The 23,836-nt window shown below is 34.4% G+C and overlaps 1 protein-coding gene across 1 annotated transcript in view; it reads right to left on the bottom strand.

The window, feature by feature from the left end:
- The window catches only part of LOC126835299 (protein split ends), a 58,704-nt gene that overhangs the window by 14,469 nt on the left and 20,399 nt on the right, over positions 1 to 23,836 (bottom strand). The window contains exons 2-6 of the mRNA XM_050567795.1: positions 16,998 to 17,246; positions 3,086 to 3,280; positions 649 to 825; positions 392 to 565; positions 146 to 294 (exon numbers count right to left, since the gene is read on the bottom strand). Of these exons, the coding sequence (XP_050423752.1) occupies positions 146 to 294; positions 392 to 565; positions 649 to 825; positions 3,086 to 3,280; positions 16,998 to 17,246 (944 nt within the window). The remainder of the gene's footprint in view (positions 1 to 145; positions 295 to 391; positions 566 to 648; positions 826 to 3,085; positions 3,281 to 16,997; positions 17,247 to 23,836) is intronic.

Here is a 23,836-nt window from a genome sequence, read left to right as displayed (position 1 = left end):
ATCATATTTTTAGGTTAATCCTGACAACTTTCTAAACTTAAAACCCACCCCACTTATTTTTTTACAGAATTGGTTTTATTTTATTTATGTCAACTCTGATAGATAATAATAGTTATTGTAAATAAATAAAAAGTATATTACTCACCACTAGATCTAGACGGCAGGTTCCTGATACAGATGGCGTGATGCCTCTTGTGTTCGGAAACCGTTTGCGTCAGGTTCCCTACTGTAGTTGGTAACTGTACGCCTGAGACGTGGGACGGAACAGTACTGCTCTTCGAGCTACCATGGTGGCTGTTAGGAGGGCGGTCAACAGCGATTAATACGAGGAAAATAAAACCCAACAAGGGTGGGTGGAAGCGGATGCATAAAGTAATTTCGAGGCTCTTACCTATGGCTTGAAGAAGACTTATCGGACAACGCGGGATCTGGACTAGGGCTGCGCGGTTGCAGTATAGGACTCAGCGACGAGGACGAACTACACGAACTGCTCGCTCCCGAAACGCTTCCGGATCCGGAACTCGACGGCGAACCGCAACGGTCTTCGCTGCAACCTCGGGACTCGCTGTGGCAAACACAAAAAACAAAAATGAATACCTAATGCAATTTTGTACTCCGTCACCGCGACCGTCTCGTCGACACACGTACCTGGAAGGTTTGAGTTGTTTGTTCCGGACGATAATCAGCGGCGGTTCTACCCTTCTGTCATCCGGGTACGACAAATCCGGCGAACTGCTCAGGTGGTGAGCGTACCTCGGGTTGCCCGTCGCCTCGTAAGCCCAGCCGCCCACGCGGTGATGGTGACCTCTGCTGGAAGCGACGACGCTTTAAAACGCACCAAACAGATACAAATCAGTATACACGAATGGGGGAAATAAAAAAAATATCCCGCGTCAAAGGCTGTGACGACAGTGGACGTCTCCTACACGCGTATGGGTGACCTGTTGCTGGTGACGTGTGCTTGGACTCTATTGGGCGTTTTTACACCCAAACGGGTGTAATAATTTACGGTTACCGAACGGGGAATGTCTTTATTATTTCTTATTTAATATTCACCACCGGAATTGCGAAATTCAAGTCAAGAGAAGCAACCGCACTACTACTCTCTCGCGCGACGAGATGTTTTTTTAACGTGAAATTTAACTCAATATTATCATTATATTTATTACAAACGACGCCGGGTAAATTATTATTATTTTTTTTTACTGCGTTATGTGTTATAATAATATTATGTGCTGTACACTTTGAACTCGTGCCGTGTTTGTGTTAGCGAACGTAGAGATCCAAATGAAATAATCGGCGGAGCGGCAGCGCGCACGGAGCAATAGCGTACGGTCGAAAGAACCCCAGGGAACTGTTGGAATACTAATGGGGCTGTGCAAGAGCCAGGACTTTGGCCCGCCGCCACCACTGCTACCACCCCCGTTGAAAGCATCCTATGCTGCTGCCGCCGACCGTTCGTGTCGTAAACACCAACAAATCAATACTGCTACTACACAAAAAACACACACACACGCACAGCGTGACAGTCTCTTCGACGTAGATAATAAAAGAAAATGAAAAAAAAAATGTTAAAAAACAATAATACAACGATGAACCGCCCAGTTAAACGTTTTTATTTTTAAACGACCAATTTTTGCTGCTTAATAATATACACACGGTACTGCAGCAGAGTAGTGCACCCCCGCCCCGTCGATACATTTAACATAGTAACAATGACAATCGAGAACACCTTCTCCAGCTTCGCATCGAAGCTGAAAATTAAGTCAGACGAAATACAGCAGAATCTTGGTTTCACGGGTTACCACACGAGCATATTATTATTAACAAAGTCCAAATTCATTGAGTTAAGTATTATGAAATGTATGTGTCACAACACGCTAATATTGAATTCTTAAAAATTACAAAAAAACTAACAATATGAAACATTATCTGATCAATTTATTAGGGACTTAGTCGAATACGCCCCCCCCCTCTTCTTTTTAATCAAAAATTAAAGATGTTTAACATTATTTAAAATTTTAGTTAATTTTTGGTCGTTTTCAAAGTAGTTAACATTAAAAAAAAGAATTGTGCTACAATTGATTGGTAAATTATTCTTTTAGTAAAATTAGTGTTTTACTTTTTAGTTCACTTTTTTACTATTTTTAGAAAAGCATGTTTTTAAAAAAAAAATGTTTTTATTTATTTTTTACTTTTTAGTCATATTAAAAAGGTACCCCTTAATATGACCCTGTGTAGGGCGACCTGGATGTCCGAGTCACAATTTTATTACAGGATATCGTATTGTCATCCAAGATGAGTGTCTGTGCCAAGTGTCAGTCCTCTACGACATCGGAAAGTGGGTTAAATTAATTTTGCAAAATTTAAAAATGCCCGTACAAGCGTACGGACGTGTTAGCGAAATGAGAAATCATGTAATAAGTAGCTTCGAGTATCGAGCTGTCGCGGATAAACACAAAACGTACATGACAGGTATTGTTAACCCTTCAACGCCAATTTCCATTCAATTTTAATTTATAACGTTCCCAAAACGACTGGATTTAGATTTACTACAAGATAATGTTATCCTCCAGTGAAGTAGTACATTAATTCGACCTTTGAATCGCTTTAGAGAGTAGGCGGCCGTCTCAAACGGTTTTTTGAAAAATATTTTTGTAGGCATTTTTTGTTATTATTATTATTTTTTTATTTTTTATTATGTAACAACACAAATTCATCGTCATAACAGCAACATAATATTAGGTACCCAATACCTATTACATTCTACAGGTACAATTATATGGAATCTAACAAGTACAATTACTTGATCAGCACTTGTAACTATTGCATTGAAGGTTTACCTACAATCTATGAAACGTCCACGTTTCCTCCTATATGCTAGGACGTTTTTAATATTGGAAAAACGGTAGACGCTTATAAATCACGTTTTACATAGACATAGGAGTTACTATCCTCATTACTGTATAAGTATACAATTATAGTTTAAGCTTTAAATTACAATTGTGCCTATACTTTGCTCTAAACCAGATGGGTAGCGTCTTCTTAACGGTCCGTAGGATATAATAATATAAAAATGGCATACCTGTCCACGAGCGTCGGATATGCTCTGAAGACGGTCCTGTCACGGGCTCGGCTTCGAAGCGGGTCTGGCGATGCTTGGACTGCTGACACTACATGATAGCCGGCAGCGGGAGGTCGACCACGATAGCCAGCCTCCCGCTCACGATCGTAAAAATGACTAGAACGTTCAAAGCTGCCGAGCTCCTCTAACGGAGACCTGTAATAAAAAAACAAAAACCAATATGAGTATCATTATTTTGGAGAAAAAACATAAACTAACAACAACTAAAAAAGCACCCAGCCAAACCCCAAAAGAAACGTCCGGTAAACTAAAACCAGATGCCCATCCACATCGGAACAGATCTAAACTGTAGGCAAGAAGTAGCAACTGTAGGTTACCGGACGACTGTCAAGTCACTGGACAAGTTGTAGCAAACTGGCTCTAGATACTAACACTTTCTTGACTTAGAGCCATACACTGGACTGGACCACTGGCCTATACGGTCGTACGGGAAGAGTCTCGTTATAGAATTATGTAAAAAATGTCCTCAAAAGTACTTGAAACCATCTTAGGGAAGTCTCACCTGTTTCGAATTATTATTAACTCTTATTCAATTGACGTAATTGGTGTAATGGTTTATGGCTATAAAAAAACCTTAAGAGATTACACATAATTACCGCAAGACAAATTATTAAAGTATTTCTTCAAAAACTGCCGATACCGTAGAACAATAGGCCTTATCTTACCCAGCTGCTTAAATTGGACGTAAGTTACAGTTATATAACTTATTTCCTAGTGGGTATAATTAATGATCTTAAGTTGTAAATCAATGCGTTGATGATATTTTACCAATTACAAAATACACTAAATGGTTTTCATTTGTTCGTTAACATTTGGCTTTCGAAAACAAAAGATAACACAAAACCGCAAAAGAAAAATACTACACTAGAGGCGACTCACCGTGACGTAAGACTTCGTCACAATAAGGCACTTGGACGAATATTCACACTTGCCTGTGAGCGACATTGACGAAGCTAATGTTTAATTTTTGAAGAGGCGTAGCTATGATAATTATTTTGTTTCCGGGTAAACATAACGTCGACCAATTAATAAGTGACAGTACTATAAAACTAACGCGTCTGTCAATGTATTATGAAACTACTGGTTTTCCCAAACTCCCGCCTAATTATGCTTTAGTAAGCGACATAAAAAAAATATAAAATAATTTGAAAAGAAGATCCAGAGAAACTCAGTAGTGGATAACACACGTTGACCAAATAAGAAATCTGAGACGGTGACGACGGTTTTATGGGAAAAACGAATAAATCAAGCATCGCTCCCGCTGAACACACAAGGTGTTGTATTTCTTCACTAGGAGCAACACGTGTGTCGGCATTGGCCATTTTAAACTAATCGCTGTTAGACGGGACATTTCGATGATAAAAAAAAAATGAATATTATAGACCTCGCCATATTATCCGCGTACAATAACAACAATAAGGCGAAACGTACGACATAAATACTGGCCCCGGGATAAAATTAACACGGGGAAGATACTTATCAGTTATCACACTAAAACGCGACGGCGTTTTGTTATATCTAAACATTATTATTTTTAGTTCTGTATAACATATAATACTAAATATACTTTACAAAATAGCCGTCACTCTTTTGTTTACATTGAAAGTGACCCTTCTGCTTTATCTTTCTGTGATAAATTCACACACGACAAGCAGCAGTGGAACTTCCGGTCAGAACACCGTTCCAAGCATAATAACACAACATTGCTAACGTACATAGCTGTCGCAATTCGACGCTAGCAAGTAGTAATAAACATCACAACAAACGTGTGTGGCCACGGTCTCGGCAAAATTTGGATTTTTCGTTGTGTTGTATTTTTTTTTAAATTAACTAATGTTTTTTAAAGTATACAAGGTTAATTTTACATAAACATTGATTACAAAGTAAATACCTAATTTAGGGAAATTACTCCCAAGATCAGAATCGATCACCTTAGAGGCGGCGGCCATTATTTGGAGCAATGCGAACGTTAAAATTATAGAGGGCGTCGCACCGGTGATTTTCAGTGGTTCAAACATATTTAAGCAGACTAAAAATAACGCTTAATATTGGTTTTAAAGTAAAAGCACCCATTATAAAATTAAAAGAGAGAACAATATTCTGGAGGGCAGACCGGTGCGTTTTTAAAAAAAAATTAATTTTTTGAAAAGTTACAGTCATTTAAAAATGTTAAAATAGTCGTTATTTCTAAACTATGTATTGAGCGCTATACTTAGAATAATGAATAAAAACGCACCGTCTTGCCCTCCGAAATATTGTTCTCTTTTAATTTTATAATGGGTGATTTTACTCTAAATACAAAATTAAGCAAGTTATTTTTAGTCTGCTTAAACAAGTAGAGATGAAAAAACATTTTTAAATCGCTTTCAAGGATGCTGTGATAGTCCAAAAAATAAATTAACTATCAAAATAGAGTCTTAGTTGTTGAACTAATAATTACACATCACAGTTTAACCTTTAAATTAAGATTTTGTAAAAAATTGCCTATACTTTACTCCTTAAAAATGGGCGGTGCGACGCCCTCTTAAGCATACATCATCACACGGTGTGTACTATGCAGTGGTCGTATATTCGTAAGGTCGTACAAAGTGCACGACAATGCCCATGTCATACACACACAGTAATAACTTGTTAAGTCCTAAAGTACAGCAGACTGTGCCACATACATCATGAAGATGATACACCAACATATACAATATTCTAAACGTTTTATCATTTAGTCGGATTTGTTTAACCATCATCGTAGCTCTTTTTTTTTAGAACTCGTCTTCTGTATGTAAACAAAACAAAACAAAATTGCTTACTATTTACCGGTGAAATACAAAATGAAAACTTGGTCAGTTACAATTTTATCTCGCCACAGCCACACAAACAGCACAAGAACAATGCAATGACTCCGACATTTTGTAACTTTGAAACCTGAAGGTCAACAGCAATATGTAACGTAAAAACGTTTTTACCGCATGCGTTATTTTTATCGAATCCGTTGTTTGATATCTAGGAAACCTGGTCCAACTAGGACGATCGATAGGCTGAGTGCAGTCAAATTAAAAAAAAATCACAACAAAAAACACTAATAACATAATATCATCGCAGCGAAAACTCAGATGTCTTAGTAAGCCATCATAGGGCCCGGGCCCGTGTACATATTGGCCAATATTATTTATCAGGTGCTTTTAAGTTTAGTATTTAGGGGACTTGTTGGCTACAGCGTGGCATAGCTCATTTTTTATTTTCAATCCGCAACAGTGTTGTAAACTTGAAAAAAATATATAATGATAGGAACTTTGTCGTCGACGTCACGTTCTGGTTAAATATTCAGTAGGTCAGCACAATGTCTCAATAACTCATACACCGCGATTATTGTGCCATTTGCAAATTCAACCGACAACCGACTTAAAAACTCTTGCATGCGCGCAACTCTCAGGACAACGGTTTTGTGCGTGGGAAATTCGTGTAAAAAAAACACTGTTTAACGGTTAAACGTTCACAACATATTATTATTATGTTATAATTATTCATCCACAGTCCGGTAATCATACAACTGGGCCGTGTAGGCATTTCGGCAACGTAAGCTGCGTGTTCAAAGACAAACGAACACAGTACGAGTAAAATAAAAAAATATTGTGAAACGCCATCGGACACGAGGTTTTATTTCTTCCAGAGAGAAACAATTCGGCCTAATTTCTGCAGTTTTTTTTTTGTTTCCGCACTACAATACATGTTAACACATACAACTCAAATAGGAAAATTTAAAGGCTAACAAAACAAGTAGCAACTGAACGATTTTGGATTACATGAAGAACGACAAGAACAGGCAAAGGCTTAAAATGCGATTTGGTACTTCGAAGCACTCGAATGATAATAGCTGCAGCTGGGGAGGAGGGGGGGGGCCGAAATCTTCTTCTCTTTTTATAATAGTACCGGTTTTATTATGTATTATTATTAATGCTTTGAACGGATACGTAGATAAGACACGGATCGCGGATTGCGCAGTTTTCTTTTGAATTCGGGAATACCAATAGTAATAATAATGAGAAAGAGGAGAAGAATACAAAATAATAACAAGACTATACCACAAAACTTCGGTGGAACGACAACGGCGATGGCCACGACGTTAATTAGGCCGTTACTATATTATTGTTATATACCTGTAGACAGACGACACACACGCATACAACAGTGTGAACAAAGAACGTTGGTAAAAAATAAAAATTGATATATACAGCAATATAAAATAAAATTAATAAGTAAAAAAAAAACCGTCGTTGTTTTGGGGGTCCAGAGAATTCACGGCAGACCGAGAGGATGAGATACAGAGAGAGAGAAAAGGCATTCGCCGTGAAGAAAATAGCGTGAAATATACGTATATATATATACACGCATATAATAATAATAGCAATAATAATAAAAGCATCGTCGTCGAGAGGTCTTCACTCGAATAATAATAATAATAATAATAATAATAATAGTAATAACGCTGATGCGGCGGCTGCGGCCGGGTTGTACCGTGGCCACACACCATTGTATGTATTATTGTTAAACGGAAAAATCGGTCAAACGTAGTAGGGGAGAGGAATAGGGCAGTGGCGGCCGCGGAGGTGAACCATCCCGGCGGCGTGGCGGTTTCGCGGGCAACACAAATAATATACGTGCGCACGAACGCCGCAGCCGGGCAACTCCAACTAGAACCGGGGGTATGGGACCAGTAGACACGGACATGCCGCTACCGAGAGAGATGAATGAATTTGGCAACATCTGCGCCGCAGCGATGGCCGTCGGCTGAGACGGCGGCGGCGGGTGGACTTCATCACACCGACACCAGTCCAGTCGGCCGGCGGTGGCCGCTGTGTATGGTCGGCGAGGTAATCGCACCCGGCGCCACACAATTTCGCCGCTACTGCTGTTCAGTAAACAAATATATATATATGTATATACATATATAATATATATTACACAAATTATAAAGCCAGACAAATATTGTTTTTCAGAGGGTATTATATATTATTATTTTCCAGGTGTTTTTGCAAGAGAAAAGCAAAACAAATAATGTTTTAAATGGACCGGTGAAAGCGACACGGAGGTGGTAGTTTTAATATCGTCCGCTGTTGCATTAGGGAAAGCTCTCACGACACAGCTCGTCGGGTTCACTGGACCCGTCGGCGGCAGCTGCTGTTAGTATATTATGCTAATATCATAATTGAACAGATTATTTTGCAAATAATTAAGTAATTAATCTCCGTGCTCAGCAAAAACGATACATATATACACTTTTTTAACCCTAAATAAAAACACATAATACTCGATTCATTAATGAACGCAACTCAAACGCACACGGTCAGCTATTTCAGTTAGGAGAATTCACTCATTTTTTTCTTAGCGGCATGGCAACGTTTAAGACGCAACTTGGTAGGACATTTTAGACATTTCTGATACCATAGGCAGTTTTGCTAAGGCGGCAAATTATTTTTTACAACCTGATAGTAAAAAATTAGCTAATGCGCGATAGACGATAGGAAAACAATAATTAAATTGCTGCATTGAAAAATGTGTAATGGCTTTATTTGGCATGAACACATTAAAAAAAAAGACAATTCACAAATACACATGGACGAGGCATTTGATAAGCATACTATTAAATCCCTAACCATTGGCGACAATTTGGAGGGGTTAGGGCCGTAATCAAAAGTCAAAATACGAGTACTTAAAACACTTCAAATTCAAATTAATATTGTTTAAATAATCCTGTTTTACAAAATTCTACGCTGCTTGATCCACAGAAAAATAGTATAACTCGCCTAACAAGTGGACCCTCTGCCATTTTTCCTCGGTTGGGCTACTGTACGAGTAGACGGAAAAACAAGCTAGCCGGCAATGTTTGAAATAAAAAAAAGGTAACCGATTAAAACACTGTCCTACCTGTTTGACCCCACCTCGTCATTACCAACTACCGTTGCTAGCGTCTAGCGAGGGCGTCAATTATTGTACTAAACAAAGATTTTTAAAACGATTTCATAATTTTTAAATAATTCTTATCGTCTTATGTCTAAACTACCCCTCAATTCTCTACCGTCCGCACAGTTTTTGCGTCTGATGTGTGTGCTGAACGCAACGAGACCGTGAATAACAAACCGTGTGCAAGATAAAAAAAAAGGGCGTCGAACAACAATAGAGACATCCGCAATGATTTCGAAAAACTGCGCACGAATCAAGAACGTGTTTAGAAAAATAAAATACCAAAAATGCACGGCGTCCCCTGTTCGTTATACAGACCATCCCGTCGTGCTATTATTTGTTGTCGATTAAAAAATTTTAACAAAACGGACAACAACTATTTTATTATCCGAGCACCACGCCCAAGAGTCGTCCAACAAAAACAACAGAAAGAACAATTCTGCAGTTTCCTGATTCCCTTACTTTCAGAAGTCTGTCTAGGTTTTTGTTACCTCAACTACAACATTTATATTAAAGTTGTTTGGAAATTACCCTGAAAAGAGACGCAACATGAGGTCTAATTAAATCAAAAGTTCGCAAACAGCAAATATGTCGGTTTGAAGCCAACCCAAAATTAAAATTAATTAGAGTGCATGGTAACCGCAGTTACCAGTTCATTGGCAAAACTTAGTTTTGCCCTGAAGAAAGCCATTTAAAAAATAACCTGTTGAACCGTAGGTCCCGTATAAAAAGTAGCCCCATTCAGTATCCTAGCAGCAGCAGTCCAACCTTGTAATAGTACATAAATAGAAAAGTGGCAAACGCAAAAAGTTAAGTACACATAATTATGCGTTAAAAATATCGTTTTTCACTCATTATTTTTATTTTTAAGTAGTTCAGTCGATAATCCCTCCGCCGCGCCGTTGACAAAATAATATATACAAACCAAAGGAGATTTAAAAACCATCTTGTGCGGTTCAATACAGTAACTTTTTTATGAATACAATTTATTAAACAATTTTTTTTTTTAATGAGACATAATTTGAATTGGACAATACAAGTCAAGAACAACACACACGGCGATTAATAGCAGCAAATTCGTTATACGTGGAAAAATGTAATAACTGTTGAGATGCGCAGGCAACATTACGTCTAGGAATATATTTTATCGTATGGCAGCGACACTCTCATGGGGCTTAAGCAGAACACCCGTTCATTTTAATTAGCAATTGCGTACACTACATAATACATTTAAAGACGAATACTACTACGTCTTAGGTATAAAAGCTGTAATATATATAAATAAAAAAACAACTACATCTATTTCATATCGAATGATAATTATGATCTCTTGCAAACAGTTAGGCGATTTGTCGCTTTTGCCAAAACTAACAACATTAACTGGCAGCAATATACTTTACCTAGTTTTTTTTTTCACTACCTTCTCCCTTAAAAAAAATAGGACCCTATATTTAAGATCTAAACGTTCGACATAATTTATTAGTTTGTTAACATTAGCCAACGAAATATTATTTGAAGGTTTTCTACATTTGTTAACTTATTATTTTACTTACGTCTTAATTACTAAATCTAGATTTTAAGCTGGGATGCATGAGAAAAATTACTTATCTCATGTTTCCAATGTTTTCTGGGTAAGCTCTTAAATTATTTTGTTAATGTATTTAAATTCACATAAAAGTTGTTTCTGCCCTCACATTCGCTAGAACCGTCTCCGGTGCTTTTTTATAAATTTGTCTCAAGCCTTCTTGAGCAAAACACCTGAGAATTCTTTATTTGTCTTTAACTTGTTATAAGCGCTGAAATAAACTATAATTACGTTAAATACACGTGTCAGAACCACCTTAAAGTCAACATTTTTTAGGTGAATTCGATAGGTATTACTATGTAGAAATAATATAACTAAAACCTATTTAATGAGAACTGAGGAGCGGATGGAAATTTTATCTAGCTGAGGAAAAACCAAGATCCTGTACTTTTCCAAAAAAAGGATGTTAAGGAAGATTTAGAAGTTGATAGCCTATCATTTCAGCAAGTTAGTGTTTTAAATATTCAGGCGATAATTTCAATAGCACAAACCAAATAACGTCTACGAGTAGAGCATAGTACGCTATAACCTCATTATTTAAACCAAGAATATTACCCAGAAAAAGTAAGGAAAATTTGTATGAAACTCATTTAAGACCCATAGAAATGCATGGGTGCAGTACCGTACGACGACAGGGGTGATTACTGCAGTAACTTCTCATTTTCGAGACAAACATAAGGCCCAGTTTTCAATGGAACCAAGCAAAAATGGGAAAGAAGATCAACGTTATACTACTAAGGCTAAATAGTCGACCACAACGGTTGTATAGTAAATACAGTACAGTTTATGAAAAGCTTAGGGATTAGATTAGCGTGGGCTGAACATGTTTGGAAAGAGGATGATTTTCTTACAAAGACTGAACTTGTAAACTAGATTCATCAAAGAGGACCACGGGGCATCCAAAACAAAGATGGATTGCCACAGTAAAGAAAGGCCTGACGGGTTGAAGAACAAATATATTTTCAGTAATACCTATTTTTGGTAACAAAAATCAATTTTTCTTGTAAACGGTATGTTTTAACATTAACATGGGTTTTCTGATAACGTGTAAAACATTATGATATCAAACCCAAAACATATTTTTGGAAATACCTACTAAATATTTTACTGGGATTACTCAACGGCTACGGGATTCGACTTTAAATAATATTTCAAACTGAAATTCAAATAACACTAACTATACATTTTTTTATTGTTATTTTTACCAAAAGCGCACTCAATTACAAGAGTATGTCGACACAACAAAATACAGTTTTTTTATATCACAAACACACGTACGTATCGCTGGTTAATTACAGACGTTCAATTGGGCCAATATAATAAAAAATTATAATGTAATATAATATAACATAATATATATAATGCGTTGTTGGTCGTGATTATCGTACGCAGTTAAACCAACAGTTCGACCTCAACACGGTATGTACATAATATAACATTAAAACTTAAATACATGGTATTATTATTGTTATTATACATATTCTGTAATAACAGCCGGGATGACTGTACACGACTGATTACACTGTACACGTGTGCAATGAAACGGTTGTATTTTGAATACCGTAAACACCACCATTTGTGTTCTTTTTCGACTTGCATCAATTCGATTCATTGCCAATGCAACTTCGACAACAACAAAATTTGTCATTGAATTGCTAATAGACAACACGTTCCAAAAATTAAAAATGTTAACCTCTTCCCCAATTAAAAAAGAAAAAACAAAAATTATAAATAATTTTCAACTAAGTCGCTATCAAAGGCTATAGGAATTTACCAAACGAACACACATCTATGGATAGAATGTCAAGTTGTTCAAATTTTGATTGCAATACCTATGGTCTTACTCTAATTCCGATATTTGAAAAAGAAAATCCATAGAACCGTAGCTTCCTCTTTCAGAAAGCAAAAAAAAGGAAAATTACACTGACCGTAGTAAATTTCTAGATTGCTATGTGTGAGTAAATCAATAGTCAACGAGTATTCTACAAATATTTTCATTATATTTTTAAGTGATTTTTATCACTCAGTAATATAATCCAACTCCACCATGTGCCGACCTAACAGTACTAACTTATTTAAAAAAAACAAATTTGAAAAATATATTCGCTGTATAAAATAAAATTTTGCTTGGAATAATTTATTATTAGACCTGAATTTGAAATAATGGCTTGTTAATTTTAATTTTAACTACCAAGAAATATAACTGTTCTGAAATTAAATTAAATTATCCTAAATTCGTTTTAAATACTTTATTTTACAACCTTGATGTACTTAATTTTAATTTTTAAACAACAAATTAATTGACAATTACAAGTTATTACATAAGCAACGTGATTTAAAATTCACCGAAAAAAGTAGTCCTATCTATGGATCAACTATTAGACATATTATTATAAAGTTGTAGATTAATTAGATGACAAAGACCAATATCGAATAATGAGCGACATAACTGTTCTGTGATGTTCCCAACTAATACTATTACCCCCTGTAAGGTGTAAACAAAAATAAATGGCTCACGTATTCTCTATTATTATTAATAATTACAATATTATAATTATACACTAAAAAACTATCCGAAAAAAGTTTAGGAAATTTAGGTTGAATCGAGTACAAAATATATTTTTGACTTTCTCAATAGCGTAACGATGCACCCGTTGTTCGACACCGTTATTATTATTTTTAATATTTTACTAATCGTCTATTGTTGTTTTCCATGAGTGTCGACGACTGAAATACAAATTTTTACTATACAAAAACAGAAAACAAAATAGTGTAGCGACGGACGACGACAGGAAAAATAGTATAGAAGTTTAAAAAAATAAGAAAAAACCATTGAATCGTGCCATCGCTATTTCCGCGGTTCCCTATTTACTATATTGATAAATTACAAATTTTACATACATATTGTTTTGTTTGTTTACTACATGCGAAATAACGACAACCGGCTGTTGGCACTTAGGAGAACACATTCCTCACAAAAAATATTGGTTAAGAACATAGTTTTTGAAAAACAAAAAACAACCGTTTAACTTACAAAAACTGTTCAGAGTCGAAACGATAATTGTTTTTTTTATTCACGTATTGTCAGTATTTATGTTACATATGAATATATAATAAAATATTCACCATCAGAATAATGAAATGAGTAACACAATTTGCGCGAGCGTGCTATTTTGAAATTGTGTTTACACGCACACCGATCTCATTACAAACAATAATAACTGCTTATGTTGTTGTGTATCCGATAACTTTATCACGACGGAAATAAAAAGATAAGGTTCATTTGAAATTCCATCGTTTATTGTGGGTTGCTCCGGCAAAGTTATACATATTTAACGTGTTATGCACTGTCGGTGATTTTCTAATTAAAACACCTCAGAACCGCCTTTCGGCAAATGAGCATTACGGCTCTCATATAAAAATGCTGACCACAATTTATTATACTATGTAGTAGTTTATATAAACTATTTTGACAGAAAAATTAAAAATCAGCTGCCTTAACAGAAGAAACGTCTTTTCTAAAGGGTTTTCAATTTCCAATCAGAATGACCTGCAACTATGCAGGATAAGTTCAAGCACTAACAAGTCAATTCTTGCAAGGCCTACACTTTATGTTAACCCGTGTAAATTATTTCAATAGTGTACTCCATTAAATTATAAGACAGCATCCGAATGATGCACTTAAGTATATCCTCAAAATGACCATTATTATTTATCATTCTCTTATCAATGTAACTGGCCTAACCCTTAATTATCGTTTTGTAGGGCTTTTCAATAACACGTCATAGGGCAGATAGTGAGTTGTCACTCGGCATTATATACCATTCTATAAAAAAGGAGAAATTGGTGCTCAACATTTGTATATACATACGTTACACACTCAATTCTAAAACAATCAATACTTTATGTTATTTTTTTGGTAATTACAAAACGGCTGTACCTATTATTGTATAATTGACATTTGACACATTATATTAATATGTGTATCAAGCCTACGTAAAGCTTTTAGTATCATTGACATCTTCTATTAGCAACCAGAGATAACAATATTTTGTGATATGCAGCAGTAGGTAGGCGCACAAAATAAATGAGATCAGAAAGGACAGTTTCGATGTGAAAAAAAACGTGGCAGCATGTTCTAAACGTGCTATAATCATAATAAATTATATTTAAACACAACTAAAAATAATAATGTATAGATATCATTTATTATGATTATAGTAAGTTTAGAACATGGCCGCATCGTTTTTGTGTGATAAGTAACTTCCCCGTGTTAATTTTTATCAGTTTCCGGCGCCTGATGGGCGTTTGTTATTCGATGTCAAAAGCAGTATTAAATGTAAACATTCCTGTACTTGGTAATAATTATTATTACTAGCAAACAATTTAACATATTTATTGCATTGGAACAACAACATTTTCTATCCAAAACAAACAACAATTACTATAAAGTATTAAAATCGAAGAGGATCCTGTCGCTGTTTAAGAAAACAAAAAAATACCGAGAAAAGGTTAAATCGAGGTGTTAATTAAAAAAAAAAAACCGTCGAAGTCTACTGTTTTAGTAGCACATGCACGTCGAGGGTCATAATATAAAAAATACAAAAAAAAAAAGAACATATATATATATATTTGTAAAGTGTACACCCATTATAACGTTAAGGTTGTACTTATCCGCAAAGGTTAAGTGTTGAATCATTTAGGGAGGAGGGACATAACATATGTTACCAATTTTTCTATGGCACGGACAAAATTTAACGACATTTACTGTAATTTTATTTATAAGCATAATTGCTTTAACGACTTAGGTTTTATCGAGACAAGAAAAATAAAAAAGTTATATCAAAGCATATAGAGAACGAGAGAAAACACATTATTTATATACATTATACAAATTATTATTATTATTGTTGTTTAACGGGATAAATATACATTACACAAGTACATCAAATATATTATTATTATTATTATTATTATATATTATTCGTAACAACAGCAATGAAATATTTGGCGGTTCGTTAACGTTGGTTATACCTACACGAATGTGACACTAAAAAACAAAACCATAACAATAACTGTTGTTATCCGAAGTTAATGGGGAATATTAAATGTCCAGACATTTTTTTAAATATAGCAAAAAAAATAACAAATAAAATTCGTTTGTCATTAAAAAAATTCGCTAAAACGAATGAATTGAACGAATGAAACCCGACGATTTCGGTATTGAGTTAAGAAGCAGACGACTAACTAGACGTTATTGCAAAAGCTAACAATAATAGACCACAACCCCAAAAATTAATATATTACACCACACTATAATACAGAAGTTAATACAATTTACTTAATATATATTACTAATATCACTGTTAAAGTAATCAATTTAAAATGTTTGTTTCGAGTATAAAATCGAACAATTTTAAGATTAGATCATTTCAACAAAGTCTGTACATAATATTAGGTATAGATTTGGGTAAATATACAATTGGAATTTAAATAATAAAACTAGTTTTGATTTTGCCATAAAAAGCATAAAGACCTCTAGCCTGATGACGAAAACCAGCAAATTTGAACTGTGCCAACTATGCACAACTTAAGTTGCGCTAGTCACAAGTCTTAATCAAGTGGCAAGGAGAAATCACTTTCGGTTTTTATTTTTCAGTAGGATCTTGTAAATTAAAATTTCAACGACGTATAGCAGTGTCGAGTGTCGACACTGTAATTCATATACAAACTAGCACAAGCGTAAATCCCAGACGTGCTAAGGGTGCTCAGCTTATTAACAGGGTGAAGACATTTTTAAGTATACGCGGTACACTTTTTTTGTCCGACTAATGATCTCTTCCTTTTAGACCTCTCAGAAGGCACAATTGAAACTACCAATAGTGTCTGCAATACTATCCTAATAAATATAGAAAACTAAGTAGTACGTTAGCTCTAAATTAAGTGTTTTTAACAAACATTTTCCTGTATCGAATGTAATAAGTAGTGTAGTATTTTTCTATTGTAGTCAGTGGCTTGAATAAACTTTCTGAAACAACTGGGTTTGCCATTTGAGTTAAGCGTGGGCGATAAGTGTCACAAACGTATTGGTTTCGTAAAAAAACTATTCATTGGTTCAGATAATTTTTTTAATCAAATTGTTGTCTCTTGCGACGACGTTTAACCGTCATCGATACCATCTCCACTACGACCAACAAATCTTTATCGATTTCTCATAAACTTTGTTAGACTTATATTTGTTGTGATCGGGGGAAGGGCGGCGGGGTTGAATGGTGAAAAACATATTTTAACATGTATTAAGTTTCCTCTTACCCGTGGATGTAAGGCCGGGTTGGGGCCGGATACATGTGCGACGGTATGGTCGGGCTTGCCGATGGTATGGCGGCGGGCTCGTGGTATTCGGTGCTGAGACACCTGTCGTCCAACTTTTGCTCGACGTTATGCGCTTTCGACGCTGACTTGATGTCCATAAACGACACGGTGGCGCACACACCACTGCCGCCCAACGCCACCTCTTCTTTCGATCTCGCCAATATCTTAACGCTCTGCACGCGTCCATACCTGTTAGACAAACAAATATACAAAACTACATTAGCACCAAAAATAAATAAATCGCGATCGGATATCGTAGGCAAGATAATTGCGACCGCTATGGCCTTCGTCGACGTTAATTATCATTGGTTATGTGTTTTATACCGGTATTTTGACGACAAGCACTCACTAAGACCGATGGACCAAAAAAAAAACAAATTATGCACATAACACAAGAAGGTGCCGGTAGGGAGGGCGCGGCCGTATGCATCTCCGGCACGAAAACTAACGTTAGTCATTAAGCGTTGGCCGCCGCCGCGCTTTTCTATAATGTTCCAATTGTCATTTAATAGGCGTTTACAAGAGAAGTTTCGTCCGGAGGACGCACAGAATGTCAAATAATAATAATAATATATTGCTTATTAGTTATTAGTATTGCCAGCCAACCAGCACGTAGCCGACGCTATTGCTTTTATTTTTGTTTTGTTTTAAGTAACAATAAAACTTAAACCCGTCGACTGACCTGTTAACTAATTGACCGCGAGCTTCGAAATCGTTTCTGTCCGTCAACGTACGGCGGTAACGCCAAAAGTAGATGACCTGTTATTGTTTATTTGTTTTATCTACGAGTTTGTTAAAAAAAAAGTTACAGAAATTCATAATAAATGTGTAACGGTCCATATATTTAAAAAAAAAATTCAAGTATATTATTGATACAGTTGCGTGGACATATATTCGGAGCTTGGCGTGACCAAGTATTCTGCTATCAAAAGACTTACTAATATTGTCTAGACCTCCACACGTATAATTTTATTGAAATCATTCAACAAATGTAAGTATCAACACATATAAGTACCTAAAAATAATTTTACATAAACCCAACCTAATTTTAAATGTCATCTAAGTTTTCAACTAAATTAGTATTACAGAGGACATAATGTTTAATTCTATGACACGTTAGAGTTTTTAAATCTCAACACAAACAAGATTTTATTCTTATGGTGAAGACTTTTTTAAAAAAAAAAAACCTCTTCTTGAAATTTTACAAAAAAACATAATCGCCCAAGTTTCTTTACTTTACAATGGGTGTAAAGAAATGGGTTTATTTATTTTAACACATAAAAAAGTTCATGATTTTTAGAATTATTTTACACATACAGTGTTTTGCGTAACTTAAAAAAAATAATAAGAAGTTCTCCGTCTACTTCATAATGACGACACCCAACGATTTTTAGAACTAAGAATGTATATTTTGGGAAACGCACCAGTCTTCAGAAGTTACAGTCAATGATCCAAGTTAAAGCAAAAATCCAAATGGCAGCATAAGTAAATTAAAATTTTTTTTTTTTTGTTACAAAAGAAAACCTATTACAATCTATTATCGTATCCCAGAGCAGTAATTTTAAATTGAAGTTATAGCAAAGCCAGCTGTAGAGAATTAATGGACTTTTACAAAGTGTGTTTTTATTAATAAAACATTAGAACATTAAACTTAGTGTATAGAACATCTTCAACCAAACAGTATACATTCATACTGTAAGATTAATCCATCGTATAAGTCCTCAAATAAACGTCATACAGTAAATCTTGATTGACGTATTATATAAAATGTTAACAGTAAAATATAACAATTCATTTAATGCGACCATCGCGAGTCTATAGAAAAAACAACTTATTAAAAGAACTATACAATCCCGTTTATCAAAGTAATAATAATAATATAATAATAATTATAATATACTGTAATTCGCTAGTACTATCGGACGTCAGTGATAAAAGTTGACAAGGAACACACACACACACTCGTCGCTTCCAATCTTGATACACTATAAATAGAGCTATTATCTTAGATAACGTTTATTATCTTATTGTGATCCGTAATGAATTATCTAGCGAATTTGGTTAATAAAGAAAATCGTGACCGTTCACACACATCGCATGTGTTGTAATATATTTATTGTATAAACAAATTCTTTAATAGACCAATGAAATGCAAGTGAATGTTATGCTAAATGATAAGATGACACGACACCGATTTTTTGTTTGATATTCTAGTTTATTTGGTCAAGAAAAACACCACATCTCCTAAATTAAATTTAAATTTAAAAGAAATATAGTTGGAAGACGACAATTCCTTTCTAATTCGAGTGCAAGTTTTCTTAAATTTTCAAAAAACGATCGTTATAATTAGGGCTCCCTATTTCACGTGAATCACGGCTCATGGATTCACGTGAAATTAATCACGAGTTTATAAGACCCGTGATTGGAAATTGTCCGTGAATTTAAAATTTAATTCACGTGATTTACGTGAATTAAAAATTTTATTCACGTGATAATACGTGAATATCACGTGAATAATATTAATATACGTGATCACGTGAATTTTGTACAACGTATTCACGTGAATTAAACATACGGATTTTATATTACTTTTATTCACGTGATCACGGAACCGTGATCACGTATGTATTATTTCACGTACGAAACCGAGACCCCTAGTTATAATTGATGTATTTATCTTTATAGGTTAGTTTAAGGTACTAAGTTATGGGAAGCCGGATGTTTGGACTGGTGCCCAAAAACGGGGTTGTTAGCTGATATATTTTAATCGTTCGGTTAAAACTTATTTTGAAAATTTTGCAATCTTTAGTCAAGCAGTTTTTTTTTGGAGGGGATGGTATTTTGTGGTGACTAGCGGGTTGTTATTTCACAAGGTATGTTTGTCACAAAAATGCGATTTTTCTTTGTTATAATAATAAATAAATTGAAGGTTAGGACGGTGGAAAACACATGCAAACACTAGTGCGAATTACGTTGAGTAGTTTTACACGTAAGCACATAATTGTGCGCGTTAAAACAATTAATAAAAAATTAAAAAACGTTGCAAAACGAGATTAATATATTTTTATATCGAACTGTGTCGTTAAACGTATACTTCAATGTTATACTATGTAGGCGGTGGTAAAAATAGTCAAACGTTATCTTTCAGATGACATTTAGGAAATGGTTTAGGAAGGTGGACATTTTAAATAAAAACCCTTTTTTTCTTTATATTTTAACAAAAAATATTACATAGGGGTTTCTTAGCTGTACATACAAATTCTATGAGAGTTGGTTAACTACATACGTATGGCCTCGCTTCTCATAAAATAATTGCAATATTGCAGTTTTTATATTTGAAAAAATTTTTGGTTGTTATTTTACATTATAAAAAGACACAGCCTCAAGATACAATGACATGAAAATAAGAACAAATAAATCACATCTGTCAAACTCTACTAAATTAATGTACATACGTGTACGATGCAATAATACTATTAATTTTACGACATTTTTCGTTAATTGTGTTTGGGGTGCTAATGTTTTTAGAATCTATTAACTAAACTGCTTTTAAAATATACAAATTATTAAAAACACATTAGATATGTAAAATAAATAGCTATTGTTAACAGTTATGTAATTATTGGTGTCGGATTAAATAAATTATTACTATTACGTTTTTATTTTACGATAAAACTAAATTATAAAAACTAAACTCTACGAAAATTTTCAACTATTAATTTCGAATTATCGGGTTTTTCTGTAGTGCATTAGTTAATCATAGAGTATACGACTTGGAGAGGTGAGTAATAATTAATTAAAAAAACGATAATAATTATACAGATAAGTAAATATATTTTGATAAAACAAAACGCGCCAAATACATTTTTCAATCAAATTTAGTTATTAGTACGATTGGAAATTTAAAAATTAATAATATATCATTTTTTATAAGTATATAGCTAGTTATTGCCCGTCACTTCATTTTTTTACGTTATTTCAAGTGTTATATAGTTAAAATATCAGCCTTTGCGATTAAAATCGATTTAATCACAGGCAGCTATTTTGCTTTTATTCCAAAATCTTCCGATATGAATTGCATCTCGGGCGAGGTAGTCTTTTGCATAATCTAAAACCACGTGTTGCTTTTTTAATAATATCCTTACTGAATCATCCTGTACATATAATGGGAAGAAAGCAAAAAAGCATTTTTCCATGATGATACATTTTAAATAAAAATGATCCATCTAAAGGAGAAGGATACTACAATTCGCCGAGCCATTGTCGTATAATGTTTTTGTAAACTATAATGAAAATAATAAGTCGTTATTGTTATATGCTTCTTGTAGCACGCACAACGAGGTTATTCATCGTGGCCGAGATTAGGAAGGAGTAGAGTATCGACTAGTTGATAGCAGTCAAATCGAACCATGTCAAAACACCACAATTTCCAGATGACAAAGTATATGGAGATTATTGAAGCAGGTTATAGTGGATACATTAATAAAAAATGTTCTTAAGTGTATAACAGGCGAGTATACTACTTTACCCATTTTGTTACTTTAACGATATTATATACTTAATAACTTATTTTGGACAATTGGATATCTTTTTTTGCCCCGCACTTCAGCCTAACCTAAACTGTAACTTACGTCGCAAGTCTCGGTAAATCTTACCTGTTATATTAACCACGGTGGAATAGCATTCGTGGGCCGTGGTCATCCTTGACCTAAGAGCAGATAAACATACAAAGAACGACGTCAACGCGTGAACGTTTAGCAGCAAACAAATAAAAACATATGTATGCAATTGACTGTTGCACCGACCAAAAACGCTCTACATTGTTTAAAACCCAGTTGGCTCAGATTTGAACTTAAACTTTGAGTTAGCTCAAATAAAAAAAACTCCCTAGCGTTTGCTAAAAAACTATAATCTTGACAACTAATAACACAACATTTTAGTATTCTTAAAAAGAAATACCTAGTGTTTGAATAAAGCCTAACCCTAACCCAAGCCAAGCCTAACCTAATACCCCTTCCACACACACTATTAAAAAAAAAATTGTTCTCATCAAATTAAAAAGCGATAAAAATACTCTAAAATGATAAATACCTCATAAAAAATTATAACATAATCTCTTTTATGCTTAAAATTCTGGAAATACTAAAACATATACATTGATCAAAAGTTTATCATTAACCTTTGCATCACGCGTGAGGTAAATTTCTACATTTCTGGTGTTATTCCACCGCTGAATTCAACAACTTTTAATCATATGGCTTTTATATCCGGGAGTAGGCCCGAAGGCTTAGTTTGGACGTCACGGTCACCCGTAGGTTTCTGTCAAGTTTTTGGATTTTCAGAAGTTTAAACAATGGAGATTCAACTTGATGGGAACATTTTTTTATGAAATAGCGGTTTTTTTCAGACTAATATTTTTTTCTTTCGTGCTATGGCATTTTTCAATGCAGATTTGGATTCCTCGTGACAAATCTTTCGAATAGCGTTGGTTTTATCCTTTGGACAGAACCCACCCGGAATCTTGTAGAACAGTGTTAAAAAAAAGGCACAATATCCGAGAAAATGTTTAGTTTTAGACATTTTTCTGTCTTACTACGAAGTAAAAATTGTATAAAACGTTCTCAAGCGCACGGAAATTAGCTGGTACAGGTGACTACGAGATTTATTCCATCGATTTACACACGTTTGTTATTATTAGAAATAATTGTATATTTTGTTTTTATTTTATCGATTGACTGGCTTCACCAAAGCAATAACGAATTTTCGCAGGCAATAACATTGATTTGAGTTTTTAACGTGTACAGTAATAACATAATGACGTAATTGATGGTACACTAGTGGAAGTGCGTTGGGTTCGCCAGATACGTCACTGTTTTTTTTAAAACCCACAAAAATAAAATATTAATGAGTGCAAGAGAAAATATTTTCATGCTTGTGTCTAGTCATGAATGGAACGTAAACGGTATATATTTTGTATTTATATTATACTATTATAAACATTGTAAATAAACGTTTTCGAAATTCAGCACCAAAAGAACGTTGATATTTTGTGTATCCCAGAAATTTAGGTACATTATTTTTAGCTACGTAATTTAAAGAATTATATAATATGTATAGGGTGTCCAAGAAAGAACGTTTTTTTTTTTTAAATGCGATAACTTTTTATTTTTTATCAGAATTTAAAAAATCGCATATGATTGTGTTCAGCAGATCCTGAAGTTTACGTTTGACACACAATATCGGGCATATGGCCCCACCCTACTAGCCCTACAGGCGGCAATTGATCTTAAAATGAATGAAAACAAAAATAGGTACTATACACAAAAGTGGACGACGTCATTGCACAAGTTTTATCGTAACCATCAGGAGATAAGTATGATAATAATATATTTTTTATACTTTATTAACTAAGTCCAGTCTAATTGATAAGTTTTTGAAATACGCGTTGGTGATAATAAAATGTTACTCGTTAATTTTATCGATTGAAAAAAAAATTACACATTCACTGGTGCGACGCACATGTACAAAAAAAGTGTACTTTGTCTATATTTTGGGGAATTTTATAATATCTGTACGCTTTTAACCGCGATAAAGTCACGTTATTGTTGTTGAGAATAATATTAAGGTCAAACAATGTAACAACCACACATTCAGACACATTTTCTTTAAAAAAAAAATTCGGTATTTTAAAAACTGCTATAGAGGTGAAAAGGACGTCTATGGATCAGCCCGGGAGGAAATTTTCCGTGCCATAACAATGCCGTGGATCAAGTCACGCC

Source organism: Adelges cooleyi, unplaced genomic scaffold (assembly GCF_023614345.1).
Source record: "Adelges cooleyi isolate 19-005CV unplaced genomic scaffold, UGA_ACOO_1.1 ACOO_flye_CR_arks_rails_tigmint_CR_PRNA_23, whole genome shotgun sequence".
NCBI lineage: Eukaryota > Metazoa > Arthropoda > Insecta > Hemiptera > Adelgidae > Adelges > Adelges cooleyi.
The sequence above is the reverse complement of the archived record's forward strand: the minus strand, read 5'-3'. Positions and strand labels throughout refer to the sequence as shown.